Below are 19065 nucleotides of genomic sequence, written 5' to 3'. Positions count from 1 at the left end.
CCATTTGCTTGGCAGTTCTATTTACAGAAATACACTCCTGTGTTAACAAATAGTTATTTAACAGACTCACAGATACAGAAAACAAACTTATAGTTACTAAAGAGGATAGCGGGGGAAGGGGGTGAAGAGGTAAGTTAGGAGTTTGGGATGAGCACACAAACACACGACTATATATAAAACAGGTAAAAACAAAAATGTGCTGTACAGCTCAGGGAACTTTATTCAATATTTTTGTAATAGCCTATAATGGAAAAAAAATCTGAAAAAGAATACACATATATGTGTGTAACTGAGTGACTGCTGTATACCTGAAACTAACACAACATTGTAAATTAACTATACCTCAATTCTAAAAAGTTACATATGTATGTAGACCCTAAGCAACAATACATGTAACTAAAAACACTATTCTTGGGAGTTCCCACAATGGTGCAGTGGGTTAAGAATCTGACAGCAGCAGCTCAGGTCTTTGCAGAGGTCCAGGTTTGATCTCTGGCCCACTCAATGTGTTAAAGGATTTAACTCCACAGCTACAGTTTAGATTTAACCCCTGGCCCAGGGAACTTCTATATGCTTGGATGCGGCCATAAAAAGGAAAACAACAACAACAAAACAGCTATTACTCCTCCATTCCTAAGATGCTTAATTTTAAGGGTGTGCTATAAACAACATTGACAAAATCTTTCCTTCTTCAATGCTTTTCGGAGGCATCCCGGCTTACAAACACAATGATCAAGAAAGTCTTATGGGTCATGGCTTAAAAATACAAACCAATCAAAAGCATTAAAGAATAAATAACTTTGTTACTCCTTCATATTGAACCTTTTTACATAAAAATGTATTAATATTATTTAGGCCAAAAAAAAGGTGGAATGAGAAAAATAAACTGTAAAATCTGAAATAATTCGAGGTTAAGAAAACAACGAATATAGGACTCAGAAAGTGGCCTAAAATCACACAATCAACAGCGACTGTAAACAGTTAATTGCCTGCATATTTTACTACTTTTTGGAAAAAAACAACTTAAATATGTAATAGAAATAACTTTCTGAAAAGTGTTACCCTGCACGTAAAACACGTACCCATTGATCATTTCATGCAAGCAGTGTTGCCAAACTTAAGACTAGCCGTCCTGTTTCTGAAAATCAACATTTTTGCTTCCAGAGAGCTTCTCAATTGAAGAAGACCAGTCACCATCTGTCTCAACCAAAGTCAACTTCTATTTTAAAAATCACAGTCCGCCATCACACCCACCTCTCTATAAACAAATGCTTGATACATTTCAACTCGATGATTTCTGAAGGACCGAGTCACCTGAGAAAACGGCTACGTTTATTATATCAAGGGCCTTGAGATTCACAACGTCCAGGTTCATTTTCAACTACGAGATTGCCTAGATTACCCTGCCAGCCAGCTAAAGCGCGGATTGCTAGTCCGCACGGAAATACTGGAGTGTCAGCAAAACCCAGAAAACAGTCGGCGCCCCAATCACTCCAGGAGTGGATTCCGGGTGCCACGTTGCCCCCGCCCACCTACCCCGGACCCCTTAGGCCAGGACTGGGAGCTTCCAACCCCAGCCGGGTGCTGGGTCTCCAGGGGGTCCAGGAACAGCCCGGCTCCTCCCGGGGGAGGCTGCCCGAGTGGGAGACGCAGCCCCGCAGGTCCCAGACGGACGCGCCGGACAAGGGACAAGCAGGCCAGGAGAAGAGGTGGGGAGGGGAGGGGGGGGGAGGAGAAAGGGGGAGGGGAAGGAGGGGGGAGGGGAGAGGAGGGAGAGGGGAGAGGATAGGTCCCAGCCCCCACCCAGCCTGTCGCACGCCGGCCGCATCTCGCCAATTTTCTCTCTTACCTTTTCGCATAGGGTCCGCACTTGGTTCTCATTAAGCTGTTTACACTCGTTCAGCTGCTCGACCCACTGGTCCAGCTCCTTGGTGAACGCCTTGTCGTCCATGGCGACCCGAGCCCCTCCCCCGCCGTCTCCCGCCCCCCTCCCCGCCCGCCCTCGCCCCTCGCGCCGCTCCCCTCGCCCGCCGCCGCCAGCTCCCAGTGGGAGAGGAAGGAGTGGGGGAGCGCGGCCCCGGACCCCGCGCCCCGCCCGAGCCCCGCGGGCGGCTCCTGGCGCGCGGCCTTCGGGAGACCCCCGCCCGCCCTGGCCCGCCGGGCCGCGCGCCCTGGGCGTCACTGGAGGGCGCGGGGAGGTGCGGGACTTCCGCGCAGCTCCCGCCGGATTATGGCCACTTGCCGCCGCCGCCGCCTCCCGCCCGCCCGCTGCTCTGGATTCCCTTGCCCCTTCTCTCTCGCTCTTTCTTTCCCCTCCCTCTGGGTTTCCGTCATCGCCCGGGCATTTCCGCCGGGAAAAGGTTAGCAGGCGGTGCCGCCGGAGCCCGGGACTCGAGGAGGGGTACAGCGCCCCCGTGTGGCTCGGCGGAGAAACGGTCCCTTTCCCTTCCATCTTGCACTTTATCGACCAAGCTCTCCCAGTTCTTTCTTTACATAATTTTACGCGTTTGTACCCACTATAGTTTCCTGCAGTGCTTTTTTTCCCCTTTTTTTCTTCTTTTTATTTTAGCGTTCTGTAGAGGGGATTGGAAAGCTTGTCCCCCTCCTTGACAACATTGTCTCCTCAGAATCTATCACTCTCCCATAGCAGGTGGTCAACATTTGTTGAGAAAAAAAATAAATTCTTTCTAGTCTTACCTCTGTTATGAACTAGCTGTGAGGCACTGACATCTCGAATCCCCCCTTTCAGCATCAGAAAGATGAGATGACAGCTCTGTGTTTTACCAATCAGTGTCCCAGCTCCCTCATCCTCCACGGAGTTGACTGCAGTGTTTACTGAATTCTCATGATTTGTTCATGCAACAGATACTTAATGAGCAACTGCTAACTGCCAGATCTCTTGAACAGCTAATGCTTACCAAGTTGACTTCCTATATTATAGTTGCAGATTATTGCCACTGAACCCAAATGGGAGGCAGCCTCTTGTATCTGAAGGCAAGAACTCCCTCCAGCTCCCTCTTGGCATTGCTAGCCTCCCAGCCAGGTCCTTGGACAATCACCAAAGCTCCCCCAGCCTCAAGTTCATCATCTGTTAAAAGGGGGCAATAAGCCCTTTTCAGGTTATCATGATTAAATTCTACAAGTGCTTATCCAACAGTAGAGTTTGGGAGCCATGTTCCTCTGTTTCTTGCCTTATCCCTCCTAGGCAATAGCTACAGAAAACTTTAGAAGGGTGGCATTTTTTTTCTTTTCCTTTTGCAGTGGTTTGCTGCGGGGTCTCAGTTCTCAGACCAGAGACTAAACCCCAGCAGCATCAGCGAAAGGGCCGAGTCTTAACCACTGGACCACTAGGGAAACCCTGAGAGAGGTGGCATTTCAACTGAATTTTGAACCTTCTCCCTAAGCAACACTTTGGAGTTCCCTGGAAAAGAGGAAAGGAGTTCTCAGGATTTTGGGTTTTTTTTTTGGAAAGTGGCGGAGAACAAATGTGTGCAAGACCATGGTCTCTTTGGAAAGCTACAAATACTCCTAATAACCGAAATAGGTCCTATGGTGGAAAATAAGGCTGGAAGAGCTCCTGTTCTCAAGTGTCTTGTAAACAGCAGCAAACCAACTGCAAGACAGAACATGAAAAGGTGGTAAAACAATACGTACAGAATAGGAGGGGTATCTGTAAGATTGCAATAGATTTGCAGTCTCTGAGGAGGCTAGTCTACAAAGGTTGAAAGGAGGCTGTTTCAGCTACACCTGGTAAGTTCAGAATGAAAATGAGAGTAAGAACATATTTTCAAAGTTCCCAGAGAAGATGGATTGAGAATAGAAAATATGTCTTGAGAAGAAATGGGAACTATGGATAGTGTTGGGGGTGGGTGTCCCTCGACATAGAAGCAGATGTATTTGGAATTAACATGAGAGAATGTTTTTAGACTTGAGAGTAGGGAGGTGTTTGTGAGAATAGTGGTTCTGAAAAGTTTAGTCAAGTTATGCTATAGAGCAAATAAGAGTGTTTTCTGAGTGCTTCCTGTCTAAGTGTTTTTTTTTTTTTTTTTTTTTTTTGTCGTTTGTTTTTTAATGGCCGCACCTGCGGCATATGGAAGTTCCCAGGTGAGGGGTCGAATCGGAACCCTAGGCCACAGCCACAGCAACACCAGATCCTTAATCCACTGAGTGAGGCCAGGGATTGAACCCACATCCTCACAGAGGCTACATCAAGTTTGTAACCCTCTGAGCCACAATGGGAACTCCTAAGTGTTTTTTCTTAAATATTTCTTTTTTTTTATTAAATTATAGTTGATTTATAATGTTGTGTCATTTTCTGCTGTACAGCAAAGTGACCCAGTCATATATATATATACTTTTGCTGAGACCAGCTCAGCAGCTGAGGGTAGGTGAGGGCTGAAGAACGGGTGCTGTGAAACTTAAGAGAAAGTTAACGTAAAACAAGACACAGTGGAGTTCCCGTCGTGGCGCAGTGGTTAACGAATCCGACTAGGAACCATGAGGTTGTGGGTTCGGTCCCTGCCCTTGCTCAGTGGGTTAACGATCCGGCGTTGCCGTGAGCTGTGGTGTAGGTTGCAGACGCGGCTCGGATCCCGTGTTGCTGTGGCTCTGGCGTAGGCTGGCAGCTACAGTTCCGATTCAACCCCTAGCCTGGGAACCTCCATATGCCGCGGGAGCGGCCCAAGAAATAGCAACAACAACAACAACAATGACAAAAAGACAAAAGACAAAAGACAAAAAAAAAAAAAAAAAAAAAAAAAAGACACAGAGACATTTACCTTAATTAAAGGTGGGAACCAGGGGACTCAAGGTCTCAGGGACCAAGAGTGCTGCCTCAAGAAACCACACTGCTTTTATTGTGCTCTTTAGGCTTACATCAAGTGATGAGGGGGTTGTAGGTGCAGGATATAGTTTTTTACCATTTTAAAAGTCACATAGCCTGTAGCTGGTTAAGCTTTTATTCTGACCTTTAGGCATTTAACAATCATTAGCATTGACGAAGCTTGGCATCAACTATCTATGCATAGCATCTAGAGAATCACCATTGTGCTTCTGCAGACAGTGTGCCTATCTGCAGCAACCCAGCTACCTAGGTTTGCACCTTGGTTCTCCTTGCTAATGCATATCCTGTTAACAACCCCTCATAAACCCCTTGGGGCCATGAGGTTCATTTTCCTCTTGTTCTTTAGAGGACATATGCTGTGCAAATGGTGTGCCTATCTGCGCAGGTCCGGCATGCCTAGACCAACACATTGTGTCCTCATTCAGCTGACCATATGAATAACTTATGCCTTTAGGTCTTTGTTCTTAAGCTTAACTCATTTGCCAGCACTGTGACTGTTTTTCAAGCAGGAATATGGGGTAAAGTAAAGCAGGACAAGATGTAATTTTCAGCAAAAAGGTTAAGAAAGTATTGTAGAAACGTGTCTCCCGACATACTTTTTCTCATATTCCATCATGTTCTGTCACAAGAGATAGGATACGGTTCCCTGTGCTATACAGTAGGTCTAAGTGTTTTAAATGTATTTAATCCTTCAATAATCTTATGACACAGGTGCCATTATTACCCACCATTTTACAGATGAGGAAACAGACCCATAAAGATTTAAAAATGTGTTCACATCTCACAGTAACTGGTGGAGCATGGATTAACACCTGAGTATGACTTCCACTCTCATGGTTAATGTTATATGACCTTAGCGGTCTGCAGCAGGGAAAGCATCCAGTCTTCTCAACCCTTCAGATGGCTCAAGCCCCAGGTTCTTTCCACTCCAGCCTCAGGTCTCCTTATTCAGGGTTAAATTCACACTTTTTTTTGTTTTTTTTTTAATCTGTGGAGACCTATCTTATCTTTGCAAGACTATGGAAGCCTCGAAAAACATCTCCTGTCCTGGGTATAGTTGTTTTGGAGCAGACAGTTTTGAGTTCTCCTGTGGTGCAGCAGTTTAAAGATCTGGCATGGTTGCTGCGGTGGCATGGGTTCGATCCCTGGCCTGGGAACTTCTCCGTGTTGCAGGTGCAGCCAAAAGGAAAAAAAAAAAAAGGACTGGAAGAGGCAGTTCTCTTAGAGCTCCTGAAAGTGAGAGTCCTGTTTTAAATAGTTATAAATTTGTACATTCATGTTGATACTTTTCTCTCTGTGTGATAGGTTTTCAAAATAATCTCCACCAAAAGTTTTTTAAAAAGCTGAGATCCACAATATTTTCAGGACTGACACAGCTCAGGTACTGATTTCTCAGTCACAGCAGAGCCTCTAACTCTCTCTCTCTTTTTAAAGTTTTTATTGAAATAGTTGATTTACAATGTTCTGTTAGTTTCAGGTGTGCGGCAAAGATTCCTCTTCTGAAACCTGGTATACTTTCAAAAATAACCACTGGAGAATCAGCTTCAGCCACCTGAATGCTAAGAGCCACTTTACTGCCTCATAATAACAACTTCTGGCAGTGGCTTTTCAGTTACTGTTCTCTCACTTGCTCCACATTTTTCTTGGCTCTTCGTCTTCATTCATGCTTTTCATCCACATGAAGTACTTTTCTTCCTCCTCTGTGCATGTGTAAACCTGCCTCGACCTTTAATGACATGTGTCAGAATGATGTTTCTACATGGAGTCCTTTTTCTTAACAATACCAGTGCAATTCATTGCTCTGAACTTTAAAAGGTCATATCTTTGGGTCAGTCTTTTTTTCATTCCATATACTTCCTAAGTCATGTCAGTTCTTGTATGAATTTTTTCTTTCCTATTAGACTATAAGATTCTCGACCACATGATCCACGTGTATATTATATTTGTAACACTGAGAACGGAGTACAAGGCATTGCAGAGAAGGTGCTGAGTATGTGTTGAGGAAATCTGAAGAAAGTAGCAGCAGCCATAAGGATAGAGGAGAACCAGGAGTCCTAAAAGGATTATCTTCAGTATTTAGGATGGGTCCACATTAGGGAAAGCCTTGATAATCTGCTTTGTTTTCTCAAAATTTACAACTGTATCTATGCTTTCATTTTGATTTTGAAACCATATTTTTCATTTGAGCCAACATTAATATAGCAGAAATTTCTAGTTGTCAGGCCAATATCCACTGGACATCCTGTAACAATTCTGTTTGCAGTGAAAAATGCCCAGCCTGGAAAGTACCTAGAGTAACTATTAGGTATGAATCTGGCAAAAGAGATGGGGAGAAGTAGCTAAGTGAAGCTCCATGGGAAATCTTGTCAGCCACCCCAGTTTGGGCCAGGGATCAAACCTGCACCACAGCAGTGACAATGCCAGATCCTTAACCCACTGTGCCACCAGGGAATTGCAGGATAGCTTGTTAAAGGATGTAAACTCAAATACTCTTACCTGGAACTCACTGCTGGAAATGGAAGAGGCATTTTGTAGCCACTAGGAAAGAAGGAAGAGGCTAAGTCAATGTGTTACAGATGGTTAAGAAGAAAGATAAAAACAGACAGGATTAAGATGGCTGAATAGAAGGACTGGAGCTCACCTTCTCTCAGGAAAACAACAAAATTACAACCAAATGCTGAACCACCTTCAACCAAATGGACTGGAAACTTTCAAAAAGATGTCTTACTCCAGAAGACAAAGAGGAGACCACATCAACAGGTAGGAGGGACGATTACATGATATAAGCAACCCCATACCTGCTGGGTGGGAAGCCCACAGACTGGAAAGTAACTGTATCACAGAGACTCACCTGTGGGAGTGAAAGTTCTGAGCCCCATGTCAGGCCCCCATGTCAGGGATCTGGCATTGGGAGAAAGAGCCCCTGGAGCATTTGGCATTGAAGGCCAGTGGGGCTTGTGCACAGGAGCTCCATGGGACTGGGAGAAATAGAGGCTCCATCCTTGAAAGAAGCACACAGATTTTATGTGCACTGGGTCCCAGGGCAAAGCAAAGGCTCTGGGTCGGACCTGACTGCAGTTCTTGGAGGATCTCCTGGGAAAACAGGGGGTGACTGTGGCTCATTGTGGGGGAAGGACATTGGAGGCAAAGCTCTTGGGAATATTCCTGGCACTTGTTCCTCTAGAGATGGCCATTTTGGGAAAACCTGGCCCCACCCATCAGCACCGAGAAGCCCCAGGCCAAACAATAATCCAGGTGGGATAGCAGCCCCACCCATCAGTAAACAGGCTGCCTAAAGAGGACCCCCCCAGGTGCAGTGCCTCTAATCTCACCCAGAGACAAAGCCCCACCCACCAGAGGGAGAGGAGTCAGCCTGCCTACCAGTGAGCAGGCACCAGTCCCTCCCATCAGGAAACCTACATCAAGCCCCCATACCAACTTCAGGCACAAGGGGGGCATACATCAGAAGTAAGAGAGGCTACAACTCTATTGTCTGTAAAAAGGAGGCCACTCCAAAAACCTGTAAAAATGAATAGGCAGAGAACTATAACTCAGACAAGGGCAAGAAAAAATCCCAGAAAAACAGCTAAGTCATCTGGAGATTATCAGCCTCCAGGAAAAAGGCTTTAGACTGATGATGATGAAGATGATGCAAGACACTGGAAATAAACTAGGGGCGAAGATTGATAATTTACAGCAAACACTGAGCAAAGAAATACGATTTAAAACTTGAGCAAGCAGAGGTGCAAAATACGGTAACTGAAATAAAAAATTCATTAGAAGCAAACAACATCAAAATACAGGAAGCAGAAGAACGAATAAGGAGGTGGAGGACAAACTGGTGGAAATCATTGATGTGGAACAGAAAAGAGAAAAAAGATTGAAAAGAAATGAAGAGAGTCTCAGAGAACTCTGGGACAACATTAAACACACCAACATCCATATTACAGGGGTGCCAGAAGGAGAAGAGAGAGAGAAGGGGACAGAAAAAATATTCCAAGAGATAATAGCCGAAAACTTCCCTCACATGGGAAAGGAACCACTCACTCAAATCCAGGAAGCACAACGAGTACCATATAAAATAAACCCAAGGAGGAATACCCTGAGACACATATTAATCAAACTGACCAAAATTAAAGACAAAGAGAAAATCTTGAAAGCAGCTAGGGAAAAGAAACAAATAACATACAAGGGAACCTGATAAGGTTATCGGCAGATTTTTCAGCAGAAACTCTGCAGGCCAGAAGGGAGTGGCATGATATACTTAAAGTGATGAAAGGAAAAAACCTCCAACCAAGATTACTTTACCCAGCAAGGCTCTCATTCAGATTTGAAGACCCCACAGATAAGCAAAAGTTGAGAGAATTAAGCAACACTAAACCAGCCTTACAACAAATACTAAAGGAACTTCTCTAGGCAGCAAAGAAAAGGCCACAACTAGAAACAAAAATACCACAAATGACAAGGCTCACCAGTAAAGGCATATGTATAGTAAAGGTAGGAAATCATCCACACACAAATACGCTACCAAAATCAGAAATTGTAAGAAGAGGAGGATACGAATGCACAACACTGGAGATGCACTTGCAATTAAGAGACCAACAACTTAAAACTCCTATATCAAAACTTCAGGGTAACTGCAAACCAAAAATCCTCAATTGATATATACGCAAAGAAGAAAAATCAACTCAAATACAACACTAAAGATAGTCATCAAACCACAAGAGGAGAGAAAAAGAGAAGAAGGGAAGAAAAAAGAGCAACAAAAACAAATCCAAAACAGTTAATAAAATGGCAATAAGAACATACACATCAGAGTTCCCATCATAGCTCAGTGGTTAACAAAATCTGACTAGGAACCATGAGGTTGTGGGTTTGATGTGGCCTTGCTCAGCAGGCTAAGGATCCAGCGTTGCCATGAGCTGTGGCGTAGGTTGCAGACGTGGCTCGGATCCCCCATAGCTGTGGCCCTGGTGTAGGCTGGCAGCTGCAGCTCCCATTATTCCCCTAGCCTGGGAACCTCCATATGCTATGTGTCCAGCCCTAGAAAAGGAAAAAAAAATACAAAAAAAATACATATCAATAATTACCTTAAATGTAAATGGACAAAATGCCCCAACCAAAAGGTATAGACTGGCTGAATGGATGCAAAAACAAGATCCACATATTTGCTGTCATCAAGATATCCAACTCACTTCTAGGGACACATACAAATTGAAAGTGAGAGGATGGAAGAAAATATTCCATGCAAATGGGAATCAAAGCTGGAGTATCAATACTTATATCAGAAAAAATATACCTTAAAATAAGTATTTTAAGACACAAGGAAGGACATTGCAAAATGATCAAAGGATCAATCCAAGAGGAAGATATAACAATTGTAAATATATATGCACCCAACATAGGATCACCTTATTAGTCAACTGCTAACAACCATAAAAGGAGAAGTTGAGAATAACACAATAATAGCAGGGGACTTTAACAACCCACTTACAGCAGTGGACATATCATCCAGACGTAAAATCAACAAGTAAACACAGGCTTTAAATGAAGCATTAGACCAGATGGACTTAACAGATATTCATAGGACATTCCATCCAAAAGCAACAGAATACACATTCTTCTCAAGTACCTGTGGACCATTCTCTAGGATTGATCACATTCTGGTCTACAAATCAAACGTTGGTAACTTTAAAAAAACTGAAATCATATCAAGCATCTCTTCTGACCACAACACTACATGACTGGAAATCAACAACAAGAAAAAAACTGCAAAAAACACAAACACATGGAGACTAAACAACATTCTAATAAACAACCAATGGATCACAGAAGAAATCAAAGAGGAAATTAAAAAATACCAAGAAGCAAATGACCACAAAGATACGACACTCCAAAACCTATGGGATGCAGCAAAAGCCGTTCTAAGAGGGAAGTTTATAGCAATACAAGCCCACCTCAGGAAACAAGGAAAAGCTCAAATAAACAAGCTAACTTTACACCTAAAGCAGCTAGAGAGAGAAGAACAAACAAAACCTAAAGTTAGCAGAAGGAAAGAAATCATAAAGATCAGAGCAGAAAATAATGAAATAGAAATGAAGAAAACCATAGAAAAGATCAATGAAACTAAAAGCTGGTTCTTTGAAAAGATCAACAAAATTGATAAACCCTTAGTCAGACTTATCAGAAAAAAAAGAGAGGACTTAAATCAATAAAATCAGAATGAAAAAGTAGAAGTTATAATGGACATCACAGAAATACCAAGGATCATAAGAGACTACTACATGCAACTATATGCCAATAAAATGGAAAACCTAGAAGAAATGGACAAATTCTTAGAAAAGTACAATCTTCAAGACTAAACCAAGATGAAATAGAAAAGATGAACAGACCAATCACAAGTACTGAAATTGAAACTGTGATTTAAAAACTTCCAACAAACAAAAGTCCAGGACCAGATGGCTTCACAAGTGAATTCTATCAAACATTTAGAGAAGAGCTAACACTTATCATTCCAAAAAACTGCAGAGGAAGGAATACTCCCAAACTCATTCTAGGAGGCCACCATCACCTGATACCAAAACCAGACAAAGATACCACACACACACAAAAAAAATTTACAGGCCAATTTCACTGATAAACATACATGCAAAAATCCTCAACAAAATATTAGCAAATTAAATCCAACAATACATTAAAAGGATTGTACCTTATGATCAAGTGGGATTTATCCCAGGGATGCAAGGATTTTTCAATATCTGAAAACTAATCAGTGTGACACACCACATTAACAAACTGAAGAATAAAGCCATATGATCCTTGTGACAGATGCAGAAAAAACCTTTGACAAAATCCAATACCTATTTCTGATAAAAACCCTTCAGAAAGTGAGCATAGAGGGAACCTATGTCAACATAATAAAGGACATATATGACAAACCCAGAGCTAACATCATTCTCAATGTTGAAAACTGAAAGAATTCTTGCTGAGATCGGGAACAAGATAAAGATGTCTGCTCTTGCCACTACTCTTCAACATAGTTTTGGAAGTCCTAACCATGGTGATCAGAGAAGAAAAAGAAATAAAAGGAATCCAAATTTGAAAGGAAGAAGTAAAACTATCACTACTTCACTATTTGCAGATGACATGACACAAAGATCAGAGAAGAAAAAGAAATAAAAGGAATCCAAATTTGAAAGGAAGAAGTAAAACTATCACTATTTCACTATTTGCAGATGACATGACACAATACCTAGAAAATCCTAAAGATGCTACCAGAAAATTGTTAGAGGTCATCAATGAATTTGGCAAAGTTGCAGGATACAAAATTAATACACAGAAATCAACTGTATTTTTATATACCAACAAAAAGAGATTAGAAAGAGAAATTAGGGAAATGATCCCATTTACCATTGCATCAAAAGAATAAAATACTTAGGAATAAACTTACCTAAAGAGACAAAAGACCTGTACTCTGAAAACTATAGGACACTGAGGAAAGAAATCAAAGACGACACAAACAGATGGAAAGACATCTCATGCCCTTGGATGGGAAGAGTCAATATTATTAAAATGACTATACTACCCAAGGCAATCTACAGATTCAATGCAATCCCTATCAAATTATCAAGGACATTTTTCACAGAACTAAAACAAAATATTTTAAAGTTTAGAAGCACAAAAGACCAGAAGAGCCAAAGACATCCTGAAAAAGAAAAATGGAGCTGGGAAAACTGGATAGCCACATGTGAAAGAATGAAATTAGAACACTCCCTAACACCATACACAAAAATAAACTCCAAATGGATTAAAGACCTAGATATAAGACCAGATACTATAAAACTCTTAGAGCAAAACATAGGCCAAACACTCTCTGACATAAATGACAGCAACATTTTCTCAGATCTACCTCTTAGAGTAATGACAGTAAAAACAAAAATAAACAAGTGGGACTTAATTAAACTTAAAAGTTTCTGCACAGCAAAGGAAACCCTAAACAAAACAAAAAGACAACCTATAGAATGGGAGAAAATATTTGCAAATGAAGCGACTGACAAGGGATTCATCTCCAAAATTTATAAACACCTTCTGTAGCTCAATACCAAAAAAATGAAAAACCCCATCAAAAAATGGGCAGAAGATCTAAATAGACAATTTTCCAAAGAAGACATACAGATAGCCAAAAAACACAAGAGAAGATGTTCAACGTCACTCATTATTAGAGAAATGCAAATCAAAGCCACTATGAGGTACCACCTTACACTGGCCAGAATGGCCATCATGGAAAAGTCTACAAACAATAAGTGCTAGAGAGGGTGTGGAGAAAAAGGAACCCTATTACACTGTTGGTGGGAATGTAACCTGGTGCAACTACTGTGGAAAACAGTATGGAGATGCCTCAGAAAACTAAAAATAGAATTACCATTTGATCCAACCATCCCACTCCTGGGCATCTATCTAGAGAAAACCATGACTTGAAAAGACACAAGTACTCCAGTGTTCATTGCAGCATTATATACAATAGCCAAGACATGGAAACAACCTAAATGTCCATCGACAGAGAAGTGGGTAAAGATGTGGTACATATACACAATGGAGTATTACTCATCCCTTAAAAAGAAATAATGGCATTTGCAGCAACATGGATGGACCTAGAAACTATCATGCTAAGGGAAGTCAGTCAGACAATGAGACATCAACATCAAATGCTATCACTTACATGTGAAATCTAAAAAAAGACACACAACTTCTTTGCAGAACAGATACTGACTCACAGACTTTGAGTCATATGGTTTCCAAATGAGATATGTTGGGGGGTGGGGAGATGCACTGGGGGTTTGGGATAGAAATGCTATAAAGTTTGGTTGTGATGATTGTTGTACAACTATAAATGTAATAAAATTCATTGAAAAAAAAAAGAAAGATAAAAAGAAGCTGGTTTCCTAGTGGCACTGTGAAACCAGAAGAGCAGTTCTGCTACTACCTACCTTCACATGTACTGTGAATGAAAAAGAAAACTCATAATTTGCTTAAGCTACTTTTTTTACTTACATTGAAACACAAACCTGGCATCCAGATACTATTAAGTTTTGACTGAATGATAGGTGAAAATTCAAGTAATATTTGAACAATGAGGTTGAGCAATTTTTCATATTTTGAGTGTTCCATCATTTTATTAGCTTTTTCATGTCCTTATTATTGATTTGTCAACTGCTTGACATGTATGTTTAAAAAATTTTACATAATATGTTATTTGGATTTTATAATTGTTTATAAAGTCTTGCCATACAGAAGTTTTGAAATTTTTTTGTCATAATAAGGGTATTTATGTCAAGCACTAATCTAAGTACTTGGATTATTACCTTATTCACTTCATTACAACCCTATGAAGCAGGAACTATTATTATAGTTCCAATTAATTTTTGGGGGGGGTTCTCTCTCACAGCATATGGAAGTTCCCCAGAGCAGTGACAACACTGGTTCCTTAACAATGCATGGCATATGCAGTTTCCCAGGGGTCAAATTGGAGCTGTAGCTGCAGGTCCATGCTACATACACAGCAACGCCAGATCCAAACCTTGTCTGTGACGTACACCACAGCTCATGGCAACACTGGATCCTTAACCCACTGAGCAAGGCCAGGGATCAAACCTGTATTCTCATGGATACTAGCCACGGGAACTCCAGTTCCAATTAATTAAATGAGGATATGAAGAAAAAAATGAGTGACTGGCCCAAAGTCATTCATTTGGAGTTTGGAAATGAAGCCAGGTACACAGCCTGTGGTCTCCAACCTCCCTGTTATACTCTGCCCACAATCCTGTCAATAATTTTGCTTAAGGCTGTTTAAAAATGCTCTTCTACCCCAAGATTACACAGATATTTTATGTACTTTATATACAAATTATATATATATTTATAGAAATATATAAATTACATATATAAATGACCTATAGAATTTACTGCAAATTTTCTACTAAAATCTCCTTTTTTTTTTTTTTTTGTTTGTTTTTTGTCTTTTTGTTATTTCTTGGGCCGCTCCCGTGGCATATGGAGGTTCCCAGGCTAGGGGTCCAATCGGAGCCGCAGCCACCGGCCTATGCCAGAGCCACAGCAACACAGGATCCGAGCCACGTCTGCAACCTACACCACAGCTCATGGCAACGCCGGATCGTTAACCCGCTGAGCAAGGGCAGGGACCGAACCCGCAACCTCATGGTTTCTAGTCGGATTCATTAACCACTGCACCACGGACGGGACCTCCTTTTTTTTTTTTTTTTGTCTTAAAATCTCCTTGAAATGCAATTGGGGGGTTGTATTGTGGTAAAATATACAATTTACAATTTTAACCATTTATTTATTTTTTGTCTTTTGTCTTTTTAGGGCTGCACCAGAGGTATAGGGAGGTTCCCAGGCTAGAGTTTGAATCAGAGCTGTAGCTGCTGGCCTACAACGCAGCCACAGCAATGCTGGATCCCAGCTGCTACTGTGACCTACACCACAGCTTGAGGGAACGACAGATCCCCAACCCACTATGCAAGGCCAGGGATCAAACCCGAGTCTTCATGGACACCAGTTGGGTTCGCTAGCCACTGAGCCACAATTGGAACTCCTTTTTTTTTTTTTTTTTTTTTGCTTGGAACTCCTTTTTAAACCATTTTAAAACATACAATTCGATAGCATTAGGAACATTCACAATGATGAACAACCCTCACCATTATCACGTCCAGAACTTTTTCATTCAAAAGAAACTCGGTACCCATTAAACAATAATTGTCATTCCCTATAATAGCATACACATTTATATGTTATTTACAGTAAACTTCAGAAGAGGTTAACAGCAAAGAAATGCATTAGTGACTATGGATAATGGTCGTTGGGTAAGCAAAGAAGGGTGTGTCACAAACACACAAGTTTATCTACTCAAAGCTCACATACCCATGTGTTCTCACCTGACTATTCAAGGAAATTAAGGTGAAAAATCCAATGAGTAATTAAGATTGCTACTGCAGTGGCAATTCAAATTTTGTACTGTAGCCTTTTCAATAAAGGTTTGTAAAACTAAACAAAACCAAAAATGAAACACCTTGGTGCGTTTATTCATGTGGTCTGGCAAGATAGGTAGTAAATGTCAAGAACCGGATGGGTTATTATTCAATTAAAAATAATAAAATTATTATTTAAAAATTAGGCTTGAGGAGTTGCCTGGTGGGGCAGCAGGTTAAGGATCTGGCATCGTCACTGCTGTGGCTCTGTGCTGTGGTGGAAGTTCGATCCCTGACCCTGAAACTTCCACATGCCACAGGCTCACACCCCCATAAATTAGGCTTGAGTCAAAATCTGAAAGCTAAGTTCTTGGAAATGGGAAACTGGAAGTACCTTGAAAAAAACCAAACAGAAGCACTGGATACAAGTAACCAAAAAGTGGTAACCAAAGTGGAAGAGAATAATGTGGGGATTCTGATTACAACTGTGAGCATCGTAAAGCAAGATATCATGGATAAGAATTAAATACAGGAAATAAATATATTAAATATTGGCAGAAGCAAAAGATGCTTTGCTTGAGATTCTGATTCTGAGAGCTGCTTCTGGGGAAACAGGTAAAAAACAAAAACACACATTTGAAAAGAGTATTCGGCAACAATCTGAGTCAAGGGATACTGAGATGAAATCACCTGACACTGTTCCACGATTCTGTGCATGAATGCATTGATCATAACACTGAAATGCTAGAACAACAGAAGTTACTCTGTGCTTAACTGTTTTTATATATTGTCATTTTTTTTTCTGTAGCCTTAATTAAATCCACTAAATCTGTCATAGGCCCATAATAATATTATTTGTCCATTTCTGGCTTTTTAAAATTTTCTGGCACATTTTTTTTTTTCCAATTTTAAAATCATGGGTTCCTAGAGAGTTTCAGGATCGGGGCTGGTCACCTCAAAGGCCAACCTCATGACCAGTCAGCCAACTGTGGGCCAGCCTGACCTCAGGGGAGGGGACAGGGCTGGACATCGAACTCATCCATGCCACCAAAGATTTAGTAACACGTGCTTATGTAATGAAACCCCAATAAAAACTCTGGTCACCCAAGCTCTGTGGAGCTTCCAAGGTGGTGAACATATCAATGTGCTGGGTGAGTGAGGTGCCTGGATCCTACAGGGAGAGAGGGCACGGAACCTCTGCATATTTCTCCACTCCCAGAGTATTTCTTAGTTGCTCCTGACCTGTATTCTTTATGATAAAGATAGTGTTGCAGTGAAATCAAACAGAAGCACTGGATAAAAGTAACCAGCTGAGTATGGCCATGGATGGAACCCAAAACTTCATGGTTCCTAGTTGGATTCATTTCCGCTGCACCACAATGGGAACTCCACCTTCTGTTTCTTTTCATTAGCAGTAATAGTTAAGAATTTGCAGTCATTGCTTAGAATTGTATTCAACAAGTCTAACTTTTTTCTTTTTTTCTTTGGCTGCTCTGTTGCATATGGAGTTCCTGAGCCAGGGATCAGAGCAACAGTTTTGACCTAGGCTGCAGGATCTCTTAACACAGTGTGCTGGGTTGGTTGGGAACCTGTGTCCTGGCACTGCAGAGACACTGCCAATTCTGTTGGGCAACAGCAGGAACTCCTCAATTGATCTGATTTAAAGAACGCTTGTCTTGTAATAATAATTTAATTTTCTTCTTGCACAATCCTTTTTTTCAAACTGAAGGGATAACTGGGACTTTAACATGGTACTCAAAGCACTATCAATATGGTATGCATTGAAATCAATCTATGCCTGTAAAAAAAGATTTAATAGCTTTAAAATACATCTACCTGAATATAAGTTAATTTTTCTTCTAAAATTACTCCCATTGAAAAGAATATGGGGGAGTTCCCGTTCTGGCGCAGTGGTTAACGAATCCGACTAGGAACCATGAGGTTGCGGGTTCAGTCCCTGGCCTTGCTCTGTGGGTTAACGATCCGGCGTTGCCATGAGCTGTGGTGTAGGTTGCAGACACGGCTCGGATCATGCGTTGCTGTGGCTCTGGTGTAGGCTGGTGGCTACGGCTCCGATGAGACCCCTAGCCTGGGAATCTCCATATGCCGAGGGATCGGCCCAAAAAATAGCAAAAAAAAAAAAGACAAAAAAAAAAAATACAAAAAAAAAAAAAAAGAAAAGAATGTGGGGAGTTCCTGTTGTAGCTCAGTGGAAACGAACCTGACTACTATCCATGAGGATGCCGGTTCTATCTCTAGCCTTGCTCAGTGGGTGAAGGGTCCAGCGTTGCAATGATTTGTGGTGTAGGCTGCAGACATGGCTCGGATCCTGAGTTGCTGTGGCTGTGGTGTAGGCTGGCAGCTGTAGCTCTGATTCGACCCCTAGCCTGTGATTTCCACATGCCTTGAATGTGGCCATAAAAGGCAAAAAGAAAAGAAAAATAAGAATATAGAACCTTACTCTATTTTGAGGACTTAAGCCATTGAATTTTTTTAAAATTATTTTTTATTTCTAGGGTTACACCTATGGCATATGGAAGTTCCCAGGCTAGGGGTTGAACAGAGCTGCAGCAGCCACCTACACCATAGCCACAGCATCTTCAGTCCAAGCCACATCTACGACCTACACCACAGCTCACTGCAACCCTGGATCCTTAACCCATTGAGTGGGGCCAGGGATCAAACCAACACCCTCATGGATACTAGTTGGGTTCTTTTTGTTGTTGTTGTTTGTTTGCTTTTTGTCTTTTTGCCTTTTCTAGGGCTGCTTCCCTCGGCACATGGAGGTTCCCAGGCTAGGGATTGAATTGAAGCTGTAGCCACCGGCCTATGCCAGAGCCACAGCAACGCAGGATCTGAGTTGCGTCTGCAATCTACACCACAGCTCACGGCAACGCCGCACCATTAACCCACTGAGCAAGGGCAGGGACTGAACCCGCAACCTCATGGTTCCTAGTTGGATTCATTAACCACTGAGCCACAGTGGGAACTCCCCACTAGCTGGGTTCTTAACCGACTGAGACAAAACAGAAACTCAAACACAAACCCACATCCTCACAGACTATGACCCACCAGGCCATGATGGGAACTCCTAAGCCATCACTTTAAAAGATAGTCTTCATGGAGGATGAAGTTAGCTTGAAATGACTTCAACCAAAGTAGTTTTGGACATGTATACAAGTTTAAAAAGCATGTCTCTCTTTGCAGAACAGATACTGACCACAGACTTTGAAAAAC

The 19065-nt window shown here is 41.7% G+C and overlaps 1 protein-coding gene across 1 annotated transcript in view; it reads right to left on the bottom strand.

The window, feature by feature from the left end:
* PPP2CB (protein phosphatase 2 catalytic subunit beta) overlaps positions 1-1997 on the bottom strand; it is a 29109-nt gene extending 27112 nt beyond the window's left edge. Inside the window, exon 1 of the mRNA NM_001444823.1 lies at positions 1850-1997. Within this exon, the coding sequence (NP_001431752.1) occupies positions 1850-1951 (102 nt within the window). The 5' untranslated portion in view covers positions 1952-1997. The remainder of the gene's footprint in view (positions 1-1849) is intronic.
* Between the last annotated feature and the right edge of the window lie 17068 nt (positions 1998-19065).

The sequence above is a fragment of the Sus scrofa genome, chromosome 15 (assembly GCF_054392235.1).
Source record: "Sus scrofa isolate SSC_HxYL_T2T_F1_AM1 chromosome 15, Sscrofa_HxYL_maternal_Yorkshire_Landrace_v2.0, whole genome shotgun sequence".
Classification (NCBI taxonomy): domain Eukaryota; kingdom Metazoa; phylum Chordata; class Mammalia; order Artiodactyla; family Suidae; genus Sus; species Sus scrofa.
The sequence above is the reverse complement of the archived record's forward strand: the minus strand, read 5'-3'. Positions and strand labels throughout refer to the sequence as shown.